We start from the raw sequence: 21165 nt of genomic DNA, 5'->3' as shown, positions 1-21165 counted from the left end.
TGCTGTTTTTATAGCCACTTCAACACCTGTGGGGTAGCGTATAGTTTTGCTTTTAGCTCTTCCCCATTCTGATATTTCCAAACTGTTGTCAATTAAATAAAATAATGATTTTTAAATTGCAATCATGTTTTACCCTATGAATACTACCAAAAGTAATATTTAGCCCTAATTTTAAATTTGTTGCCTCTGTCTCCTACTATCTTTCTTTTTCTTATCAACGGAAAACGAGAATCCTGTGGTTGAACTCTGCAACTGCTAATGAGTGCTTGCAAAACCCTCACGTGTTTTCCACTCTCTTCTTCTTCTTCCTTCTTCAAACGAACCTTTATCCTCCCACATCAACGTCTAACACTAACTCGGAAATGTTCCACGTCAGCCCTAACCGCCGAAGAATCCGAACTCCAATATCCGACCGTCCAGCACCTCCTCACCAGCCCCGACGGTGTCTCCACGCTCATGAAGATGGACCGCAAGCCTCTTCTCCCTCACCAATCTCATGCGCCTCGCTGGTTTCCCTACCTCGACGCCTTCCGCTGTCAAAACGGCACCGTTTTGACTAGCGCCGAGGTCGTCGAGGTCCTCGCACCCTGCATCTCCGAGGACCGGTGGCGGAGGTTTGGGAGCGTGGTTCGGAACCGGAGCTATTCCGTCTGCCTTGTCGTCGAAGGGCTCTGCGACTTCGGCAACGTGTCTGCGGCGTTCCGGTCCGCCGACGCGCTCGGCGTTCAGTCCGTCCACGTCGTGTCGTGTGACACCAACAAAAGGTGTTGTTGACATTGTAGAGGTGAAATTTTAGGAGCACTCTCGTTTCACTCTCAGATAGGTTTAGCTTTTCTACTTAGATTTGATGTATCATAGAGTAATCATATAATTCATAGTGAGTAGTCTTGATTTCAATCAGCAATGCGGATATTTTAGCTTCGATTAGAGAGAGTGAAGCATCGTTTTAGTTACTGAAAGGATATACTGTTACATTAGTTTAGATAACATTAATCCATCAGTAAGTGCAATCTATCAATAACATTAATCCAAAATTAAAAAAATAAAGTGATTACATAATAATATCAACGTATGTTTTGGGGATTAACAAGACAGTAAGTTGTTAGGGATTAACATGACGTATGTTTCAGACTTCATTGGAATTTTCTTAGGTTTAGGGACTAATCTGATGCAACTGTGCCCCTTTTGGGACTAAATGGTGATTATTCTTAGATTTTTTTCGGTCCATGGTCTTGTTAGATATTATGAAACTGATGTCAAGCATCAAGTTTCGGGAATATTTTAAGGCATTATTATTATGAATTCTGAATTGTGTTGTTTATTCATTATTGAAACTGCTGATGTTATTTCTGGTGATTATGGGATGGGTCTTAGGTTATGATTTCGTTATTATCCAGTACAACTGAAGTTAGGAGACCCTTTTTGGTTGAAATGTTTTTTATGGCTTCCTTGTTGCAGGTATAAGGATAATCGACATGTAAGCATGGGTGCAGAGAAATGGTTGGACATTGAACTGTGGGACTCTACGAAGGAGTGCTTTAAAATGTTAAAATCACGTGGTTATCGAATTGCCACAACTCATGTGGGAATGGATGCGGTATGATTTGCTTATACTATATTTCTTTGCCTATTGTGCTTTGTTTCAAATATTTATATATATGATCCCAAGTACGGATAAAGGTGCGTGTTGTGTTACGTAAAAGTTAAAACTTTGTTGAATCTCTAACATGGGTATTTCCAGAGATATTGTGTACCCTGTAATCATAGTATATATTAGTGCCTTGCATTCATTGTTGATTTTCATTATCATAAGTCCTTAAACTAAATGTTGAAAATTTTCAATTGATATGTCAGTTTATGTTACTAACATTTTTCTTGTTGTGTACAGGTTTCTATTCATGACTTAGACTGGTCGCACCCAACTGCAATCGTGGTTGGAAATGAAAATAGGTTAATTCGTGCCTTTTCTTTATGTGCTATACTTAATTTTATAAACCATTGGATATAGAAAATTCCGTGTAATACTTTACACAACGCAAATGGGAGCCCGATGTATTGTCATTTATTCTTGTTGGCTTAAAATATTAACTGGTGGTCAGGGAATCACCAACAATCTTGACTTTGAAAGAAAATGTTAAATTGTTGTTATATTTCCTGTGACTTGGGTTCTACTTTTGCTCAGGTTTTGTATGTATTTAACAATGATTATGTTCACGTTGCAGGGGTATTAGTGATGAGGCATTGGAGTTGTCAGATTTGCACTGCAGTATTCCAATGGCAGGAATGGTGGACTCTTTCAATGTTTCAGTCGCTGCAGGAATCCTCATGCATCATGCTGTTTGTAATAGAATATCTCGCATGGTAATTATTTTAGTTATGTATGTGGTGATCAATGAAGACTCGTACGTATATTTGAATCTTATATCTGGATTTTGTCATTTTAATAGTGATTTTGCGGTGAATACTTATGGCAAATCTTTATTCTTAACACTCTCCATCTGATGAATTAAAGAGCATCTTTCATTTTGTCTGAAGTCAAGGAATTGAAAAAGCTGCTTCTCAGTTTTGTACTTCTAAATTTGATTAATCCTGAAAACCGGTAGATTAATTTATTTAATTTATCATGGAATTTTTTTGTTTTAAAGAAGGAATTGATAGAATCGGTAGAAGGTACAATTGTGCAAATGGGGTGAGGGGAAATCAGGTATCCTGAACTAAAAGAAAACAGTGAGCCAAAAAGGATCATAAAATTACATCAGAGCTGTTTAATCCCTGCATATACAAATAGGAAATAGAACCTCTTTTGAAATATTTGTGAGCAAAACACAATTGATTTTTCGTGTAAATAAAGATATAAACAAGATATACTGTTCAAACAATTTTTTATGCCATTGTCAAAGTTTGCTGCATGCCTTGACATCTTAGGGGATGAATTTTCTGCAACATATGCAGGGCCGTCATGGTGATCTGACTGTAGAAGAATGCCAGATTCTACTTGCAGAGTTTTCACTCCGCCATAGCAAGAGTTCGATCAGTATTGTCGAGGATTATGCAACGCGTAAAGCAGCAACATTTACCTAACAGCAACAACAGGAAGTCAAACTTCTTCTGATTGTGTGTTTGGCTGCTTCTTTGTCCTCGACAAGGAGACAAACCAGAGACTATATTGTTCTGATTGATTCCGACAAAGTAGCTTAAGCTGAAACATGGTGTGCAAGGCTCGCAGATTACCAACTACCCAGCTTCTGTTTAAGAGTATAGATTATTTCCTTAACCAATGTACTTAGAAACGGGGAATGATGTCATCCAAATTGTAATGGTATTTTCTTTATGTGGATTTTTCCGGGCATTAGATAAAAATGTTGTTATCAAACTCTTGATGTATTTTTACACGAATGGATGATTCTTTAATTTGTTTTAACATTGAAACTAAATCCGACAAGAAAACTGGTGAAATTTTGCATTAAAAGGCTCACAACCTCATCTTCAGCAAAATGCTACTCGATCACTAACATAATACAAAAATTACACTCACTGCCCAAGCCTTTCGCCAATGAAAATTTACACGGCAAGACAGTTGGAGGAATGAATGCACTTGCTACATCGCACTGTGAGGGACTAATGGTTGGGGGATCATTTGCAGCAATACGTTACACCAGTTAATTGGATATGAACTTTTCATATTATGTAAAAAACTTTATTATTATAACAAAGAATCATCACTAGAATGTTCATCATTGGATATATTTGATGACGAATATCCTGTATTAGCAGGACCAAACAATAATTCTAGGCAGAAGTCAGGACCACATATTGAACTTCCCTTCTTCCCAACTTTGTCCAACTCTTGTACTGTGAGCTACAAAATACAAAAGGGAACACTGTCAACACACTGGATTCCTTACTTAATTGTACATGACATGCCATATGAAGTTCATTTCATATTCACAGTTGCATTTCTAAAATAATATCGTGTAGTTAAAATCTTGATAACTTAGTTTGTTTTGTCTACTCGCTTATATCTACTCGCTTATATTTCCTTGTTTATTAGTATAATGTCAGTGTTTAATAAGCCTCACGTTCAAAAGATTTTCCATGAAAAAGGACATAAAGGATGCGATGAGTGTATCAGCAAACAAAACTAAACTACCAAGAATAAAGGATGCGATTAGATTACCTGTAGCAAGCTGTTCTTAATAAAAGCTGTATTAAAACAACAGTAGAAAAGACGACCACCTATCATTTTCTCATAGAATATGACACGTACATCTCCAGTTACCTGTCCAAATATTTAAAGTGAAATCAGAACATTTGCTGGTAGAAGTGAAAATGGATATTAGTAAAAGAATTCCAATACTTCTTGAGGTTGTGCAGTTTCATATTCTTTTTTCACAATTTGTAAAACATAAATGAGCAAAACCAATACAAGGGTGATAGGAAAGAAACTGATTACAAAAGGACTAAATCCTCCTCATTGATTACTTACTTGTATAGGTTTATCAAAGTAATGGTCCAAACATGACTTCTGGTATATAACAGGACTCTCTGTGTCCATTTGAACTACAATGCGAGGTTCTTCTGTTTCTGATTGCTTTCCATCACTATCCTCTTCAAGAACAGATATATAATAGCGAGGGCTGTTGTTTCTCTGATACCCTTTCTTAATCTGTCTACAGCTGCTACGGTAAGCTTCCACTGGTGGACGATACACCTGATCAGGAATCTGTGAACAAATAGGAACCCATCTTGATGAGTATAAAAACCAAGTCTTATATCTAATACATTATTTAGGGATGTTCATATATCCTACAGATGTGTTGGGAAATACTAATAATCAGCTCAATTACCAGTTTTGTACAAGTATTCCAACCTAAATCAGACTATTAACGTGTAAATAATCCAAATTAGCATGCCAACAAGAAAATAAATATAATGTGTCCTTTATAAACCATTCTAGAAAGATAATTCAGTATTCCAATCATTGTTGCATCATAGATAGTGGTGAACTAGCCTCTTGTAACTCTGAGATGACAAAGAATATAGTGTCAATGTTGACTGTATCATAAAGCCTGATTCGCCGCAATTCTCTGCCAAACGGTTGAGGCAACTTCACTTGTGGTGTTCCATTTCCAGTTCCTCTTGGAACACAATTAGAAAGTAGACTATCCCAATATGCCACATAACGTCTTTGACTTGGTATTGATACCTGATCCCACATAGGCAATAACATTTAGTGAACTTAGTTCTTTGATTAATTTCCTTGAGTTGAAAGAAAGTACATATTATTTTCACTTTCAGACCCATTTCATTTCTTATCAGTTTACCATTAGTGGATAGTCATTGCTTTTTTGAAAATGATAAACATTAGCAAAAACTTTTGTTAGTGAAGATAGATTTACTTTTAAAATTGTTGGAACTATACCTAATTTAACTTACTCCTTCATTATTGGTTGTTCGCCTATCTGCATATAGTTGAAGAGCCTCATCTGCTGACATACCGCAATAAGTTAAGTATGCACACACCATTAATCCAGTTCTACCTTTTCCTGCCTGCATGATACCAAAGAATACAAATAAGAACAAAATATACTAGTTATAGTTTGATGTGCTAGAGTATTCTCTTCTTTGTATCAAACTAATTAATCTTGGAAGCATCCAACCAAAATTTCGCTTACTTTTAAGTTACATTGATATATAAGAGGGCTCGGATTTATACATAGTTTAAAGTGAAAAAATCTGCACAATCTTTATGAAATATCAAATATAAGCTTCTAGGATCATTAAGAGTGAATAGCCATAAGTCCATAAGAACTTAAGTCCATTTGTGGCAAACTTTCAAACAACTTTAAAACTAATTTAGATAAGTGAAGGCTTCATTCTGAAGATGAAGTGAAGTCCATAACAACTTAATCCCATTTGTAGCATACTATAATATTTATTGAGTTATTTATTTCCCCAAAATTTAATGTGATGAATTCTAAATCTTATTTGAAATTTGCTAAAGATTCTAACAGGAAGTGTGACCTCTCATACCATGCAATGAATAACAGCAATATTTTTGGGGTCACTTGACAGCCATGAATCCACACTTTCACAGAAATCTCTGATCATTTGAAGAGATGGCACATGGTTATCATCAAAGGGGTATGCTTCCACACGTCCATAAAAGTGAGCAGGATCATAACTTTCTTCTATACAGAGATTATAGATCTGAAAATTTTAGAAGTGGTATACATTAGCTATAACAATGAGTGATAGTGGGATAGGTACAAACAACAGCCTCTACAACTGTCATTTGTCGACCTTGATAACTAGTCAGAAGATCGAACAAGAAAAAAATTCCTGATTAGTCTTCACAGTAAACATATGATAAAATAGATAATAATAGTGTCATTCACTTTCATGAATATGTAAGTTATATCAGAGAAATGAAGAAAAGTAGATATCAGTAACAAGAAATGAAAAACGAAAATCATATAACCCACAAGCGACCTCTATGTCTGACAAGTACACAAATAATTGGCCTGAACTCAGGGGATAAGTCTGGAGGTTTTCATCAAGTAAATATAACATCAGTTCCATTTGAAAGATTGCTACAAGAAACTAACGACTGCCATGCCCAAGACTAGATTAAATAACAAAGACACACTAAAAGAAATTCTGAATTTAAAGAAAAAAACATCCAATGATTGATATCCAAAAAATGTACAGTTCAATAGACATACACATTAGAGCACAACTATACAAGTATGTATAATCATGATGAATTTCTAATACATTGAAGGTAGACAAGATCAATGATATGCAGTATACATGACTATGAGTTGAAGGTGCACCTTATAATGCTCATAATGTCTCATGTCCAACACAGATTTAACCTGCCAGAGAGGATTTCGATACATTGCTCGCATTCGTTGAGAAGGAAATGACATTGCTAATACTCTATCGGTGATATATGACATGTCAAGATCATAACCAGCTATAAGCATTCTCCTCCGTTGCTTAGATACCAAGTTACGAATAAAATTCTTGGTTAGGTAATTGATCATGTGATGATGTATACTTAGGTCCTCAGCTTTGGGTGGTTCCTGCTTTGTAAGTTTCAACCCCATCAGGTTGATATGTCAGGTTCGCCACTGACAAGTAACCTATGACAAAATAAAGAAGTTTGTAAAATACAGAGTGCTAAGGTTAGATGCACAATCAAAAAGAAAAAGAAAAGAAAAACAGTGAACCGCTTAAAAGGGAAGTGAGATAATGTCACCAATAAATAAATATTTACAAAGTTGTTGAGAAAGATAAACATAAAACAAAAATGTTGAGAAACTTGACTTATTTTAAGCCATTATTGATCATTAATTCATGAAGCTTTATAGTACAATTTCTACTCTATTGCAGGGTGCACAATTATTCATGGAAGAAACAAAAGCTTATAGGAAAATAATATCCATTCTCAACCAACTCAAAAAACAAGGAAGCATTACAAGTGTTTGTCAGGTACTTTTTTTCATATTATACTAAGAATTAAATACAATTCAAACAACATTATATAGAAGCTGCGATTATACTAATCATTTAACAGAAATTATAGGTTTCAGGCAACATCAGGTTGTTAAAGGTTTTAAACCACAGTCTTTGATATTATGGTTTTGAGGTCTCCACAACGCAACGTCGTCATATTTGTCCGCAATTTACCATAATGTTGATAATTGTGACACCATATCACAGCAATAAGCAAGAGATTACATCCTCCAAAGTATAAATTATAAATTGCATTTATGATCCATAGTAAAAGCTGAACAAACGATCTGGCTAAAGTTATCAAATTTTGTATATTTTTTGTTGTAAGATTTCCTTTTCAAAAAGTTAAAACATTTGCGCATAAATTTTCCGTCCCAGATCACTACAGTAAAACAAATATGTGATTTTCACAGCCACATTATCCAACAAAGAAAAAATGAAAACAAAAGACAGAGAGGGAAAGAGAGAGAAAGTGGTTGTGATGAATGATGATACTTAATTAAGCGGAACATGTAGCTGCAGATCGGGGCTCTGAAACTGGAATAGCATAAAACAGCAAAACCTAGGGCTCCAAAGGAAAGTAGGAGACCCTAGAGAAGCTGATGAGGAGGTGAAATGAGGAGGACCTCCATGACCCATGTTGTGATAGGTTAGGTTGGTAACAAAAGAGAGAAAAATTTGGGAATGGGATTGGCAGAAATGATTTGCCATATTTAGAGGTAATGATAACCTCATTTCATCACAATATCGCCAAATTTGGACACAACACAGCCGAAAACATAGGAAAGGCTCTGTTTTTTTTCTGTTCTGTCCTGTCTTAACTCTGTTCTTCCCCACTAGTTTTTCTCTCTTCTGTTATAAGGCATTTCACAAGGAACCAAACCACTTTACGCTCTTCGTTCACTTCACTCATATATGACTTTACAATTTTTTCTGTTCGTAGAATTTATTATGAAATGCATAATTTCTCCTGGTTTCCAAAATTGTCATTTTTTTTATAGATTAAGGTCTTACAAGTCATGTGAGAGACATGCATTGAATTAAAACTTTAATGGTTTTTCAAATATTTAAATAATTTAATATTATTCTCAAACAATTAGAAATCATAAATATGAAATTTGGGCAATCTGTATGTACATTGTATAAATTAAATTCACATTTAAATTCCTGTATGGTATGACCTCAATTTAGTCTGTACTGTGAAATCAAATAATTACTCGAACATGATTAGTTTACTCACTAAAATCCATTTTCCTCCTTTTTTTTTTCTTATGTGATCTCATATTTAGAGTTTTTGACTTCTTGGTTAGATCTTAAAGAACTCCATAAATATTGCATCAAGTGTGAGACTTGGTCCCTTCTAAAGTTCACTGTCTCACTCTCTAAACATGAACTTCGTAAGAATGGAACCTAAGTCACCCTTTTGTATAGCAGGGAAATTCTCGTACAATAATGTAACTAAATCTGACTAGTTCTTCTCAATCAGTTATTCATTTTGCTCAAGATGCAAATCCCATGAAAAAAATCACTGTCAAACTTACAATAAAATGAACAAACAGGGCACAGATGATTTTGCAATTACTCACACTTTCTTGCTTTCTAGTATACATTTCATGAATAATTCCATGGCTTCCACAACAACTTCAAAAATCATACGGTTTAATGGAGTTGAGACAGTTTTATTGAGGATGAGGAAGCAACAACAATATGAAGAACATGGATAGAAGCTTTCATTCAAGATGGTCATGTGGCCTTATTGACATGAACATTGCAGCATATTGCAAGAGCCTGCGCTCAGTGCCTCCACTCTCTCTTACAGGGGTCACCGGACCTCTAGTCCTCTGCCTGTAACGTCTCCAAGCAAATTGAATGTTGACAGCAGCCCAGGTTCTCCAATTGGATGAGTAATATCTTGCTGTTCTCTTCAGCCTCTCGTTGGCAAACTTGTACCTGAAGTGATCGGTGATGTACCTCAAGTGCTCTGCATCAAGGCCAAAGGCTTCTGCTGATTCAAGGCACACAAATGTGGCTGAGGACGCCGGAAGTCTGTCGATAAACGGCCGGCGAAGGCACCATGAAAGTAGCTCGTCCCCCAAAAACCCTCCTGGCTCAAGGATGCTTGAGGCCACCATGCCTTTGCTCAGACTTTGGCTGCGTTTTATGCGTCCTCTCACGATGAACACCATCCTTGGTACAGGATCACCTTCTCTGATTATCTGTTTAACAAGAGCATTAACAACATCATGATCTTTTGCACATGGAAGAAAATTTGGTATCAGATGATGTCAATTGTTTACATGACTAATACCTTTTCATCTTTAGAGAACACCAAGGGCCTCACCCTGTCACAGATGTTGTCAAGAATAAGTTCATCCAAGTTGTGGAACAAAGGAACCTGTCAAACAGAATAAGTTCAATGCTTCAACAACATTCTTATTAATAACAAAATGTTTGGTTAATTAATGTTTTACTACATAGGAGCTTCTTTCGTTTGTTTTTCTTGGTTTAACATCTAAGGATACTACTGTTTTACTTTTCGGGAGTGAATATTACTGACCTTTCTAATGAGGTCGAGGCAAAGATGGCGCTTGATGTCCCTCCTCAGCCCCTCAGGCAAGTCTTTGATCATTTCCATTTCATCTTCTCCTCCCATGGCAGCCCATCTCTGACGTTCAAAATGGCGAACTCTTTGCCTTAATCGTGACGGCAACTGCCTCCTCCTCATCCACCACTCCATATCTCGACATCTCAGCTGCATCTTTCTCTTCTTTGCCATCACAGCATGTAAGAATACCTGGGAATGACCCCATTTGTTACACCATGTTTCAGTGTGAGCATCTTTTCATACTCAACAATAATGGTTTTTGCATACCTGAATGTTACCAATCAACAATGTGAAAAGCAATAGTCCACTGAGTACGATGCATATGCTGAAAATTACTTCCAGCCAGTTACTTGTGGGTTCAAGATCATTTCCGAAAGTGCTGCAAGAACAGTAGGGATTATTCAAACAGGCGAGAAGCTTTATGGCATTTGGATACATCTCAATCAAACGCATTAGGGAAACATTTTTTTGCATGAACCCAAATCTAATCTATTGTCTGAATTCATTAAAAAACTACCAACTAGCTAAAACAATGCTAGATGTTTCTGTTTAACTGATTAACTCTATGGTATTTAGATATTCTAACATGAACAATTACGAACTTGTTGACTTGAAAAATACTAACATAAACAGTCTGGTTATTAACCAAATTACCTGAGGGTCATCAAACCCCAAAAAATGGGATAAAGAATCTTTACAGCCAAAGAGTTGCTTGATATGACTGGAAGTGCCCATTGGTAGATCCCATATTTGAAAGGTCCTTCAACATCTAAGCAATAAGGCTTTTTCAACGCTACTGTTGAGTTTCCACCACAAGAATCTCCTATTGCGCCTGACAAAGACTGGTAGCATACCTCCTCTGAGCACGACACAGAAAGATTGCATCCATTAGTTCTCTCACACTGCTGCCGAAGGCATGACGCAACTCGTTGAATTGCAAGGACGTACCAGCACCCTCCAGCAACCTACAAATTAACCACGAGGGAAAAGACAAAAATGTTCACATTTTTAGCAATGAATTCAGTGACAACTTCATCATAGAAAGGCTCAAACTTTAGTTATAGGGGGTTTACTTACATGGGAAGCAATAAAATAAGCTATGAGATTGAGACCAAAGCCCCACCAAATGGTTCCAAAGATGTAGCCCGTGACTTTTTGCATTCTCCTCATCATGCAGATGCTGTGGTAAACCTTGGGGAGAAATTGGAACAAAAAAATCAATAGCATTATGGTCATAATGATTTTGATTCGCTCTTCTCTTATCAATTTTGGCACTATCAACCAAAACACAGCCTGCAAACAGAAGGAGAATGTAGTTAAAAGCGAGTTGACATCCTTTAAACAGGAAGAGACACAACACGCAATAGGGTATCTGTTAATTTTATTGGCCTTTTTAAGTATATTCTATTAACAATGTGACAACATTTGGATGAAGACAAAGGTGTTTGTGACTGTGAAACATTGACACACTGTTAATAAATATATTTCACTGTGCTACTGACCATGTGAGATGTCTATGGTTTGTAGTCCTGTAACACTCGATGGAATGTAGCAGACAGTGAAATCAAACATTCAACACTGTATGCAGAGTGCTTGAATTTGAAATGAATTTTAGTTTAACTGTATCTAAAAAGTTGTCAAAGATGTTAACACAATATTCAATAACTATTGTTTTCACTTCAGGCAAACTTCCAATTTGGTCACTTCAATTATTATGTATAAAACTATTATAAAATAATGAGTGATATGTTAAAATAGCACATGTTATATATGCTACAAAGAAAATGGATAAATAAGATTACACAGAAAAATGTATCAATTACACTTTTGTTTCCTTTAATTTAGATTATGAACAGTTCGCTCTTCCAATCTCTTTTTCTTGAACATAATCTAGTCCCCGTGTTTAAACTAAGCAAATTTGGTTCCTGTTGAGGTTTTAGTCTAACTGAAATCCCTAAATTCTCCTTTTTACATTCCTACACTTCACAAATGGAATCGATCGAATTGTTTTCAACCTTTTTCCACTCAAAATATAATAAATTTTCCATCTACAAACCCTAATTTCACATCCTGCAAATATTATTAACTTTTCACAAAAAAAATTACAACTTCTAAAATTAGAAATTGTTTAATAATAGTTAAAGATTAACAAGTTTATCCAAATTTACTAGTTAAGTATTTCAAACTTCAACATTTTTTAAAAGAGTGCAAATGACATTCCTTACCATTATTTTCATTATAATATGAATTTGAATTTCTCCTTAATTTAAAAAAAATATATTTTTTTACCTATATCATAGTCTGTATCATTATATAAAGTGGATATATTATTTTATAAGACAATTTTATTCTTTTAAGAGAAGGAAATTTTTTTTAACTACCTATATCGTCGTTACATATAATTATGCAATTTTTCCACCAAATATAATCATTTAACTTTCACAAGGTAAAATAACATAAATGAATAATATTTTTAATTTTTAAATCATTCTTTTGAAATTACAAACTATTTTATATTGTATTATTCAAATTAAAAAAAAAAATACAAATATACACCTTAAAAGTCCATATGTTTCCTCTCATCATTATATATCATTATATTAAGGAGATGATTTTTTTAACTTCCTTTAATGTTATTTTTTATTATTTAACAATTTTATCCTTTAGTAAAAAGATAGATATGTTTTTCTTAACTACTTCTATTGTCACTGTATAAAACTATTTAACTTTTTTTACCCAATATAATTGCCTAGCTTTTCTGTTTAAAATAATATAAACTTAAATTTTTAAATTTTTAAATTATCATTTTAGCATTCTATATTTTTTAATTGTATTATTTAAATTTAAAAATACGGATGAGTGTAGGGATGTGTCTCCCATAACTTTTTTAATTCTTTTATCATTACAGAATCTATAGATAAATTATCTGTTTGCAAGTGTGGATAGAAAGCAAATAAGAGAAAAAAAAAATTCAATTTCACTTAATTAGAAATTGTAAGTAGAAGAAATTAATTTTCTTCCACTTTTTTTTCAACCAAAAAAAAAAATCCCTATTGATATTATTTTATTTTGTATGAATTTTTCTTACACTGACTCACCCAAAGCCTGGAATATTGTTATTGTGCGTGAGCAAAAATGGAGATAGAAGAAGGATGAAGTGAGTGTGGTGTGAAGAAAGGAAAAAGCAGAAAATTTCGAAAAATCCTCTCACCTGGGGAACTGGGAGGATCACGAATGCGTCGAACCAGAACCCCTTCAACGACCGCAGGTAATGCGACGCAATCTCACGCGCGTCCCACACCAGTTTCCCACACCCCACAACCAGCGACTCGCGCGACACGTACGCCAGCCTGAACTGCAGCCACACGTGCAAGAGGTGCACCGCGTCCACGCAAGTCCGCGCCACCGTCACCATCGCCGCCAGCCCTCCGTCCATGTACAGGCACGGCGAACCCTCCCTGCCGATCGAAAGCGAGTAGAAGAACAGCGGGTCAATCGCCAACGCCACACCACGCGCCAGCAGCAGCGCGCGGTTCCACTTTTGGACGCGCTTGCTCCGCGGATCCAAAACCCGCCCAAACGGTCCAATATTCGAACCGGACGCAGCCCGAAACCGGAGAACCTTATTGGGCCGATTCTGAATCGGAACCAGGGAGGACCCGGCCGAAGCCTCCCATTGCGGCTGGTTAAAACTGTCGCAGCTGGTGGAGTGAAACACCGGCACGCCAACCTGCGTGCAAGCGTAACACTCTACCGTGCTGCCAAACGGGTTATCATCCACAACAACGGCACCGCCAACGTTGTCGTTGTTCCCACTCTCCCCATTACTATCCGTGTTCCTTCTTCGCAACTTTTTACCAATCCACCTGCCAAAACGCACACACACACACACAATATTAAAATCACGCTAAAACAAACCTTATAGCCCAGTTATCACAGAAACATGTGACATAATTTGTAAACATAGAATGTCTTGGAATATCTATCCCCAATTCATGAATTTTACCGCAAACAAAAATTTGAATGGTGCCCATTTTTATAGTGTATTTGAAAATTTGTTAAGGGTGAAGAAATGACATTTTGGGCATAGAAAGTGAAATGAAAGACGGTAAGAGTGTGAGATTACCAGAAGAGAGAGGAGAAGGTGTTGGGCATGGTTGACGATGGAGAGAAACCATGGGAGGAGGGGGCGTTAGAAGGAGAAAAGTTGAAGTGGGGTTGAAGTGTGTCAGTGGAGGCACATGGAAGAAGAGTATATAAGAAAGAGCATTGGAAGAAGATGATGAATTTGCATGTGAAGAGGGAAATGGAGCTTACGGTTACGCAACGTTGAGGGAGTGATGGTGGGGTTGGTTGGTACTACTCTCTCTCTCTGTGAATGTCTATTACGTGGTTCGACCCAACCCTCTGTTTGCTCTTTACCCTTTTCTCCCACCTTTGGGACCACCATCTTTGTTTCTTCCCTCTCTTCCCTATGCCATTCCCTACTTCATCTTACACATACACACTCCCACTCCTCTTTCTTCTTATCTCTTCCCATTTTAATCATTCACGATTCGGCAACCCTAATCATATATATGTCACTCATAGAGATAATACACAGGCACAACTTGTTTTCTCTTCAGCATTGCAAAATATTGAGATGCTTCTATCAATGATGATGGCATGAGATTATTTGAAAAAATTAATATTTTCATTGTGTGTTTTTGAAATGTATGTCAAATGTTGAATGATTTGAAAACATGAAAACATTCTACCAATCTCCCCACTCCAGCTGGCTTGTCTTCCTGCTCGATCAATAAAAACAAACTTCATTAAATGACACGTATTGTTTGAATCCAAACATTTCTGCGATCACATATTTTATATGCTGTCTGTACAAGGATATTGTTAATTAATATATGCACCGTTTTATTTTATTTTATTTTGAGTATGTAGCATTTTTGTTGAAAATTTACTTTCTATTCGGTCTCAACGATCTTGAACCCAAAATGTGATATTAATGTAATGGTGGAACCATCTTGTGATCTAATTTTACTTATTTTCGAATCGATTAAATTGACATAAGATCAAACTTTGAAATATTGATGAGACAGGTTCATAAAAAAAAACATTTTTTGTTTGAAAATAAATAAGATTAGTTTTGAATTATTAGCTACTATTCTATACCTGCTTCATTTCATTTATATTTCAAACAATTTGTTTCGGAAAAAAGAATCTAATTAACTATTTTAATTTTACAAATTATAACTTATTTTCATTAATTAAAATTTTGATAAGATTCTGATAAATTAATTAAAAATCCGTCATATTTTCCTTATTTTAAAAAAATATTTTTCTTACTTTTGGTTCGTGTGATTAATGTGAAATACTCGATAATTTTATAAATGATTAATCCCTAAAGAAAATCACTAATTTCATACATGTAAATAAAATATTTATTTAATAAAATTAATTCCATATATAGTACATGTCCACAACACAACATTAAGACCATGTCCATGTAAAAAACTAGTATAATATATTACATTGAGGGAATAGTGTTAAAGTTTTGTATAGTTTATACTAATAGTAATGTATTATGTCCTTGATATATCTCACACAGACACACACACACTTTTTCCTACATTCATGATTATTATAAATTAATTTTTACTGTATTAATTAAAAGCCTAAATTTCAACATTTAATAACCATATATTATGCTTCTAATAATACCATACAATCCCTCTCTCTCTCTCTCTCTCTCTCTCTCTCCTCTCTCTCTCTCTCTCTCTCTCTCTCTCTCTCTCTCTCTCTCTCTCTCTCTCTCTCTCTCTCTCTCTCTCTCTCTCTCTCTCTCTCTCTCTCTCTCTCTCTCTCTCTCTCTCTCTCTCTCTCTCTCTCTCTCTCTCTCTCTCTCCTCTCTCTCTCTCTCTCTCTCTCTCTCTCTCTCTCTCTCTCTCTCTCTCTCTCTCTCTCTCTCTCTCTCTCTCTCTCTCTCTCTCTCTCTCTCCTCTCTCTCTCTCTCTCTCTCTCTCTCTCTCTCTCTCTCTCTCTCTCTCTCTCTCTCTCTCTCTCTCTCTCTCTCTCTCTCTCTCTCTCTCTCTCTCTCTCTCTCTCTCTCTCTCTCTCTCTCTCTCTCTCTCTCTCTCTCTCTCTCTCTCTCTCTCATAATATATAGAGGTTTGTTTTTAGTTAGGAAACTGTCTTTTCTAGAAAATATTTAGTTTAAAAATACATGATAAATACTCTCTATTTTTCTAGATATTTTTCATATGATAATTTCACAAAGAAAAAAGTTAACTTACGAAAAAATTGAAGTATTTGTGGCACTAAGAGTAGGGATGTCAAAAAAATCTGTACCAGCGGATATTCATGAATAAAATCCGCAACGGATAGAAAATGGATATTGTAAATGGATACCCGCGAGTAACGATTACGGGTATTTTTAATACCTGCATGTTAATGTGACGGGTACGAGTATTATAGTATCTATACCCGTGGATACTCGTACCGACTTTACTTTAATTTAAAAAAAGTAAAAAATATGATTAAAATATTAACATATTGATTTTGAATGAGTTATTTTTTATCAATTAGTTTTAAAAAAATCATTTCTTTGTAAACTGTCATTCAACACTAATTAAATGGGTTATTTGGACTTTGTTTAAAAGTTATGTATTGTATTTTATTTGAATTTACGATTAAAATGTGTTGCTAAATATTTATTTTTGTCTTTTTGTAAATATCCGCGAGTACTCGTGAATATCCGTGAATATTAAAAATTATGCAAATACTCACATAACAGATATCCAATGGATATCGGATAAGTACGGAAGAACTACTACCTATATCTATCCGTCCAGATCACATCCCTAACTAAGAGATAATGACAGAATCAAAGCAATATTTTGCTAAAGAAATGATTTAAATATTATAAAGTTAAGTTAGAATTTTTTTTTTAAATTAATATTAATAAAATATATACAAACTAATCCCTGAAGAAATCCAAGCTACTGTCATTCGGAGCACGGTCCTTTCTTTTTCAATCCACAGTGGAGCAAATGGCTTATTCATAATTATGAAACCATGCAAGATATTTTATTAACTAAATCGTGTGATCTATATAATTGTGTGTTTTGTGATTTATTAAAAAAAATTAATAAAAGATAATAAAATATTATTAAGAATAGCTAAAATCCAATTAGTTTTAACGGGGCAATTACGATTACGATTTGGCTTTGAGAAAGTAAATCGGTTCTTCTTTTCTTTCTTATAAGCTATGGTTGCTTTCAAAGTGACGTGACGGGTGATTAATAAAGGGACTCGGAAATTGAGTGGTTGATTTAATTAGTTATTTTTCATTAGCATGAACTTAAACTAGGTTACTTAGAATTGAATCATGATGGAAATTATAATATATTTAAGAATGAAAGACAAAATGGGAAAGTGGAAGTGTTAGAATTAACAGTATAGGATTTGTTGTGGAAGGACATCACCACGTGCTTCTATTAACTAAAATATACAACTATTTTAGCATTTCACTTTCACTATGATGGATATTTAGTTATTACAAAACATTTTTGTGCTATTACCTTCCAACTATTCTTTGAGACACCTAAGTGAAACGTAGAAGTTGCATAATCAAATATGATTAGGGTTGGAATGAAAGTTTGAGAAAATGACACCATCGTTAAGACCAGAGGAAAATGGTGAAAGAATGAATAGTGATAGCAAAATAATTTCATAAAACAAAATAGGGTTAAATATGTTTTTGATCTTTTAACTTTCAGTGAATTTTGGAATTATTTCATTTTGACACTTTAGACCAATTTAGTCCTTCATTTTTTCAAAATACGTGGATTTAGTCATTTAATCAAATTTTATTGAATTTATTAGATGTTTTGTACGTATTTCAGAATTTTATTTGAGTTGTTTACACTATTTGATATATTTTTACTTTAATGTTAAGTCAAACACTATTATAAAATACGTTTGAAATGTCAAATAAACTTAAAAAATTTTATTAAAATGACTAAATCTACGTATTTCGAAAGATAAATAATTAAATTGGTCCAAAATTTGAAATAGACTAATTCAAAAATTCATTGAAAGTTAAACAACCAAAAACATATTTAACCCAACAAAATAAATATGATTTACATGTTTTCTTTATCAATATATATAATAATAACAATAAGAAATGAAACTTTATTGCGACGCAAGAAGCAATGGCCCCTCATTTGCTTTGGTGTTTGTGAATAAACCAATATTTTCTATCACATAATATGCTTTAGTTTTATCTTGTCGTATTAACCTTGTTTTTCTTATTGTCTATAACTAAAAGGATAAGGAATGCTAAATATATATACAATTACTATGATTTGTCAGTTAACAAATTTGTATAATCTTAAATTTTTGTTATTATAATAAAAATAGAAAAATAAAATTTGTTAACAATTTTTTCTTACAGGATACGACATTTCTTAAATAACTTTTTATTTTTTATTTCTTGTTTTCTTATATTTTAAAATGATTTAGAAGATGTCATTTTATATTGTAAAAAAAAGTTGTCAAACTATTATTATAATAAAAATATTATTATAATCTAATGTAGATTTTGCGTGTCTTAGTTGAGTGAGTGAGCGAAATGGTAGGGAACAACTTTCCGCAGGTGGAAGGTTCGTAGTGTCTGAATTATTTCACATCAAATTTCGACATATATATATATATATATATATATATATATATATATATATATATATATATATATATATATATATATATATATATATATATATATATATATATATATATATATATATATGTATTTAGAAGCTCTTTTGTTATTTTACGAGTATGATATGAACTATATTCCAAAATTTTGGTGCCGTGATAAACTGTAATTAAATGACACTGTTACGAGATTCCCTAAGAGTACTCATTTGTTTCCCTCTTCCTACCGGAAAACCAAACCACTTCCATGTTTTCATCAATGTTTTGTTTTGTTTCTCCTATATGTTTTGTGAAAACTCCCAGAGATCAAAAGTAAGTTGTAACTTAACAGTTAAAGAGATTTCACGATGTCAAGTATTTCAACTGTGAGTACGAAAACTACCAAACTGTGGGAAACTGCGAAAAACATAAAATAATGAAAACATTCCATTAATAGCAAACTATATTTGCCTCTTTACAAGAGAGGATTGTCCCCTTTGAGACTTTTGAGTTACATGATGATTTTGTCTTTAAAAGATGTTTCGAAACGAAGAGAGATATAAATATTTAAATTTTGTTTGACTTTGACTCTTAACCGATACGAGACTTAATAGATGTACCGGAACATGTTTTATCTTCCAAAAAGTTTTCTATATTATTTAAGTACGTTGATTTTTGTTGATTATTTGTTTTATTTTAGTTATAGAAGAATGGGGAATTAGCAAGTGTACTTTTCTCTTCTAAAATTTCTATGTGAAAGATATGTCACCACACGTGCAATTGAACACTCCGAATCAATAGGGCTTCATAATCATTTTCTATTTGAATATGAGTTCTTTTACATTTGCAGTGAAAATATAGATATATTATGGTCTTGATTTTATGATTACTTAACAGTACAATCAATATTCACGTGAGTTTCTTAGAACTTTGAAGTCTTTGTAATCAAAAGGCTGAACAATACTATAGGGAGTAGGTGAACTGATTAGAAAAAAATCCTTCAGAACAATTTTTTTTTAACGGTGTTTTTTAAATTATCTAAAAGCAGGTTTTAAAAACAATCTTAATAATCTTCTAAGTGTAAAAAAACAAAAGAAATATGAAGAAAACAAATAAGAATATAATAATTTTTATGCACAATCTACATTCAATTTCAATTTTTAGTCATCCTAAAATAAATTATTTCACTGTTTTTTGAAAAAAAAAATTACATACACTTTTACCAACAATATTTAACCCACACAAGAAAACAAAATTTTATGTAGAACGAATATGTATAGGTGTAAAACTCAAAACAAAGAAGTAAATTAGAAAGATGTCAAACAAAAGTAAAATTTTCCTAGAATGTTTATTGATATCTCTTGGTTCATAAAATCGTGTTTTTTAAGAAAATCAGTGTTTATGAATAAGTAAACATTTTTGAAATAACAGAATATTGCATAAGTTTGAAAATAACGATAAACGATTTTACCGTTTTGATAAACAAAACATAATTTTACCATTAATTTTGTAAAACTTTTATTCCATACTTAAAAACATTATAATGACAAAAAATATTCAAAGATCAAAATCTTATATAGTAAAAATATTCTGGTAGAAAATTCTTTCTATCAGAATAACATAAAGCGTTTTCACAATGTTGGTTATTCCATTTTATCATTGTTTAGAACTAAAAGATAGATTCAATTAATTAATTCAAATCACTCTTATGTTTGGGATTTATAAATAGTAATGTTTAAAAAATTGATCAAGATGGTTGAGATGATTTAATATTTAATAACTTGATTATAATTTAACCATGTCAAATTATATTAATAAAATACTATATTACAAATATATTATTTTCCACTGTGGTAGCCCTTTAGTTTTAATTCATCTAGTCCACGCATCATCATTACATATTAATACGTCGTCAAATTGAATTGAAAAAATATTTCATATAAATTGATTAATGTAACATAAAATAGAACAACTAAAATATGATTTTTTTTCTAAATATATGATATCACATTTTAATGTGAATTTAGAAAATAAAATATGAAATAGAAGGGTAGTTTCATTCTAGTCAAAAAGAATGATAACTTATTGAAACTTTAGAACAAAAGACTAAATAATGTTACTAATACACGTCATTCTCAAAGGGTTGGATTTGCATAATGTTTCTTTCATCGACTTTTTTATAAATAGCAATAACTATGTAGATTGAAAAAAAAAAAAGTACTACGAAATATAATTAAAATTAACAGAGAATATAAATATTATCCCACAATATTGAAAAAAAAAAGGTTAAATATGTTTTGGTCCTTTAACTTTTAGTAAATTTTGGAATTAATCCATTTTGA

At 33.4% G+C, this 21165-nt stretch overlaps 3 protein-coding genes across 4 annotated transcripts; 1 reads left to right on the top strand and 2 right to left on the bottom strand.

Annotated features, from left to right (window-relative positions):
* Positions 1–40: 40 nt before the first annotated feature.
* LOC114184821 (tRNA (guanosine(18)-2'-O)-methyltransferase) lies at positions 41–3396 on the top strand. The gene is made up of 5 exons (XM_028072134.1): positions 41–764; positions 1459–1597; positions 1889–1950; positions 2223–2361; positions 2953–3396. The coding sequence occupies exons 1-5, from the start codon at positions 259–261 to the stop codon at positions 3079–3081; spliced, it is 975 nt and encodes a 324-aa protein (XP_027927935.1). The 5' UTR covers positions 41–258; the 3' UTR covers positions 3082–3396.
* Positions 3397–3437: 41 nt separating this feature from the next.
* Positions 3438–8399, bottom strand: LOC114184818 (phosphatidylinositol 3,4,5-trisphosphate 3-phosphatase and protein-tyrosine-phosphatase PTEN1). Of its 2 annotated transcripts, XM_028072130.1 has the most exons (8): positions 8017–8399; positions 6837–7148; positions 6034–6210; positions 5437–5550; positions 5012–5206; positions 4487–4723; positions 4178–4279; positions 3438–3859 (listed from the first exon to the last, which is right to left on the bottom strand). In XM_028072130.1, exons 2-8 carry the CDS (start codon positions 7110–7112, stop codon positions 3704–3706), a joined length of 1257 nt encoding a protein of 418 aa, XP_027927931.1. In that variant the 5' UTR covers positions 7113–7148; positions 8017–8399; the 3' UTR covers positions 3438–3703. The 2 variants fall into 2 exon arrangements, with proteins under 2 accessions (XP_027927931.1, XP_027927932.1); XM_028072131.1 differs by lacking the exons at positions 6837–7148; positions 8017–8399 and adding an exon at positions 6493–6736.
* A 597-nt stretch (positions 8400–8996) lies between these two features.
* On the bottom strand, positions 8997–14654 carry LOC114186119 (cyclic nucleotide-gated ion channel 2). The gene is made up of 8 exons (XM_028074147.1): positions 14253–14654; positions 13338–13992; positions 11204–11419; positions 10781–11091; positions 10394–10505; positions 10079–10315; positions 9830–9916; positions 8997–9737 (listed from the first exon to the last, which is right to left on the bottom strand). The coding sequence occupies exons 1-8, from the start codon at positions 14279–14281 to the stop codon at positions 9252–9254; spliced, it is 2133 nt and encodes a 710-aa protein (XP_027929948.1). The 5' UTR covers positions 14282–14654; the 3' UTR covers positions 8997–9251.
* Between the last annotated feature and the right edge of the window lie 6511 nt (positions 14655–21165).

Source organism: Vigna unguiculata, chromosome 5 (genome assembly GCF_004118075.2).
Source record: "Vigna unguiculata cultivar IT97K-499-35 chromosome 5, ASM411807v1, whole genome shotgun sequence".
Classification (NCBI taxonomy): domain Eukaryota; kingdom Viridiplantae; phylum Streptophyta; class Magnoliopsida; order Fabales; family Fabaceae; genus Vigna; species Vigna unguiculata.
Note: the sequence above shows the minus strand (reverse complement) of the source record. Positions and strands in the feature narration are given on the sequence as shown.

Coding starts and splice junctions, on each gene's coding strand:
- LOC114184821 (XM_028072134.1), top strand. CDS start 259: ATGAGTGCTTGCAAAACCCTCACGTGTTTTCCACTCTCTTCTTCTTCT. Junction 765..1,458: donor TCGTGTGACACCAACAAAAG/GTGTTGTTGACA, acceptor TCCTTGTTGCAG/GTATAAGGATAATCGACATG. Junction 1,951..2,222: donor GTGGTTGGAAATGAAAATAG/GTTAATTCGTGC, acceptor TTCACGTTGCAG/GGGTATTAGTGATGAGGCAT.
- LOC114186119 (XM_028074147.1), bottom strand. CDS start 14,281: ATGCCCAACACCTTCTCCTCTCTCTTCTG. Junction 10,316..10,393: donor TGTTGATTGGTAACATTCAG/GTATGCAAAAAC, acceptor GGTCATTCCCAG/GTATTCTTACATGCTGTGAT. Junction 9,917..10,078: donor GCCTCGACCTCATTAGAAAG/GTCAGTAATATT, acceptor TCTGTTTGACAG/GTTCCTTTGTTCCACAACTT.
- LOC114184818 (XM_028072130.1), bottom strand. CDS start 7,112: ATGGGGTTGAAACTTACAAAGCAGGAACCACCCAAAGCTGAGGACCTA. Junction 6,211..6,836: donor GACATTATGAGCATTATAAG/GTGCACCTTCAA, acceptor TAAAATTTTCAG/ATCTATAATCTCTGTATAGA. Junction 5,551..6,033: donor TTGCTGTTATTCATTGCATG/GTATGAGAGGTC, acceptor GGTATCATGCAG/GCAGGAAAAGGTAGAACTGG.